Source organism: Mandrillus leucophaeus, unplaced genomic scaffold (genome assembly GCF_000951045.1).
Source record: "Mandrillus leucophaeus isolate KB7577 unplaced genomic scaffold, Mleu.le_1.0 Scaffold933, whole genome shotgun sequence".
NCBI classification, from domain to species: Eukaryota; Metazoa; Chordata; class Mammalia; order Primates; family Cercopithecidae; genus Mandrillus; species Mandrillus leucophaeus.
The window spans coordinates 397,942-399,821 of NW_012110175.1; the positions used below are offsets into that span (position 1 = coordinate 397,942).

The 1,880-nt window shown below is 44.1% G+C and overlaps 1 protein-coding gene across 5 annotated transcripts in view; it reads right to left on the minus strand.

Moving 5' to 3' along the window:
- The window catches only part of FAM69A (family with sequence similarity 69, member A), a 64,964-nt gene that overhangs the window by 22,934 nt on the left and 40,150 nt on the right, over nt 1-1,880 (minus strand). For all 5 annotated transcript variants that reach the window (XM_011970216.1, XM_011970212.1, XM_011970214.1 and 2 more), the window contains one exon: nt 1,346-1,453. In XM_011970216.1, the coding sequence (XP_011825606.1) occupies nt 1,346-1,453 (108 nt within the window). The remainder of the gene's footprint in view (nt 1-1,345; nt 1,454-1,880) is intronic.

Here is a 1,880-nt window from a genome sequence, read left to right on the forward strand (position 1 = left end):
CACCCAGCTAATACATATATTTTTTGAGACAAGAGTCTCGCTCTGTTGTCCAGGCTGGAGTGCGGTGGTGTGAGATTTTGGGTCACTGGAACCTCCACCTTCCAGGTTCAAGCGATTCTTGTGCCTCAGCCTCTGGAGTAGTTGGGATTACAGGCATGCGCCACCACACCCAGCTAATTTTTTGTGTTTTTAGTAGAGATGGGATTTTGCTACGTTGCTCAGGTTGGTCTCGAACTCCTGGCCTCAAGTGACCTACCACCTCAGCCTCCCAAAGTGCTGGGATTACAGGTGTGTGCCACCGTGCCTGGCCACCCAGCTAATTTTTGTATTTTTTGTAGAGACAGGGTTTTGCTATGTTGCTCAGGTAGGCCTCAAACTCCTGGACTAAAGCAATCCACCCACCTTGGCCTCCCGAAGTGCTGGGATTACAGGCATGTGCCACTGGGCCCAGCTATCTGTATTTTTTTTTATTTTTTGAGACAGGGTCTCACACTGTCACCCAGGCTAGAGCACAGTGGTGGGACCATAGCTCACTGCAGCCTCAACCTCCTGGGCTCAAGCAATCTTCCCACCTCAGCCTCTTGAATAGCTAGAACTACGGGTGTGTGCCACCACACCTGGCTTTTTAAAAAATTTTTTTGATTTTGGAGAGACAGGGTCTCACTACATTGCCCAGGTTGGTCTCAAACTCCTGGGTTCAAGTGGTCCTCCCATCTCAGCCTCCCAAAGTGTTGGGATTACATGTGTGAGCCACTGCACCAGGTTGCCTTAATCACCATTGTATTCCTGGTAACTAAAACAGCATCTGTCTAAGATCAAAGTGCTGACAGAAAAACAAAAACAAAACAAAACAGTGTCTGGAATATACTGGGAATAGATTAACACATATCTGTTGACTGGCTAGGTGCAGTGGCTCACACCTATAATCCCAGCACTTTGGGAAGCCAAGGTGGGTGGATTGCTTGAGCTCAGGAGTTTGAGACCAGCCTGGGCAAGATGGCAGGACTCTTTCTACAAAAATACAAAAAATTAGCCAAGTGTGGTTGCGTGAGCCTGTAGTCCCAGCTACATGGGAGGCTGAGGTGGGAGGCTCACTTGAGCCTGGGAAGTGGAGTTTGCAGTAAGCAGAGATCTCACCACTGTATTCCAGCCTGGACAACAGATTCTGTCTCAAAAAATTAAAATAAAATAAATGTCTGTTGAATCAATTAATCAAAGCATACAAAATTGAAATACATATAATATCTCAAAGCTTTGGTTCAAGAATTCTTTTAATAATGCCTTTAATTTCTGGTAAAATTACAGTACACTATAATTCTGGAATGTTTACTCATAATGTCCCTACCTGATTGTTGGGCTTGGTGGATAAGCATTTTCCAAAGTAAAGAGTTTCTGTAACACAAAGGCTGTTACATGCAGGCCCATCAATAACTCCAGTCTTGTACTTGTCACACTAAAAACCAGGAAAGAAAAAGTAGTTAATAGAAAAATATTCATAAGAAAAAGCATAAAGAGCTATCTTTATCCTTTATGAGAAAGTTCTATGACAAAAAGAACTGAGGCTTTGGACTTCGACAGACCTGGATTTGATCTAAGCTGTTACTTACACCTATATGATTATGAGAAAGCTTTTTGCTGTTGGGGTGTGTGTAGAACTTTGAAACTATTTTACCCACTTGACGTGGTCTAAGGCGGTATGTTACCTACTCCTTCCAAGAATAGAGGCACTCTATTTTTAAAAATGGTTCCAGTTTTAGGCCAGGCACGGTGGCTCACGCTTGTAATCCCAGCACTTTGGGAGGCCGAGGCTGGTGGATCATTTGAGGTCAGGAGTTCAAGACCAGCCTGGCTAACATGGTGAAACCCTGTCTCTACTAAAA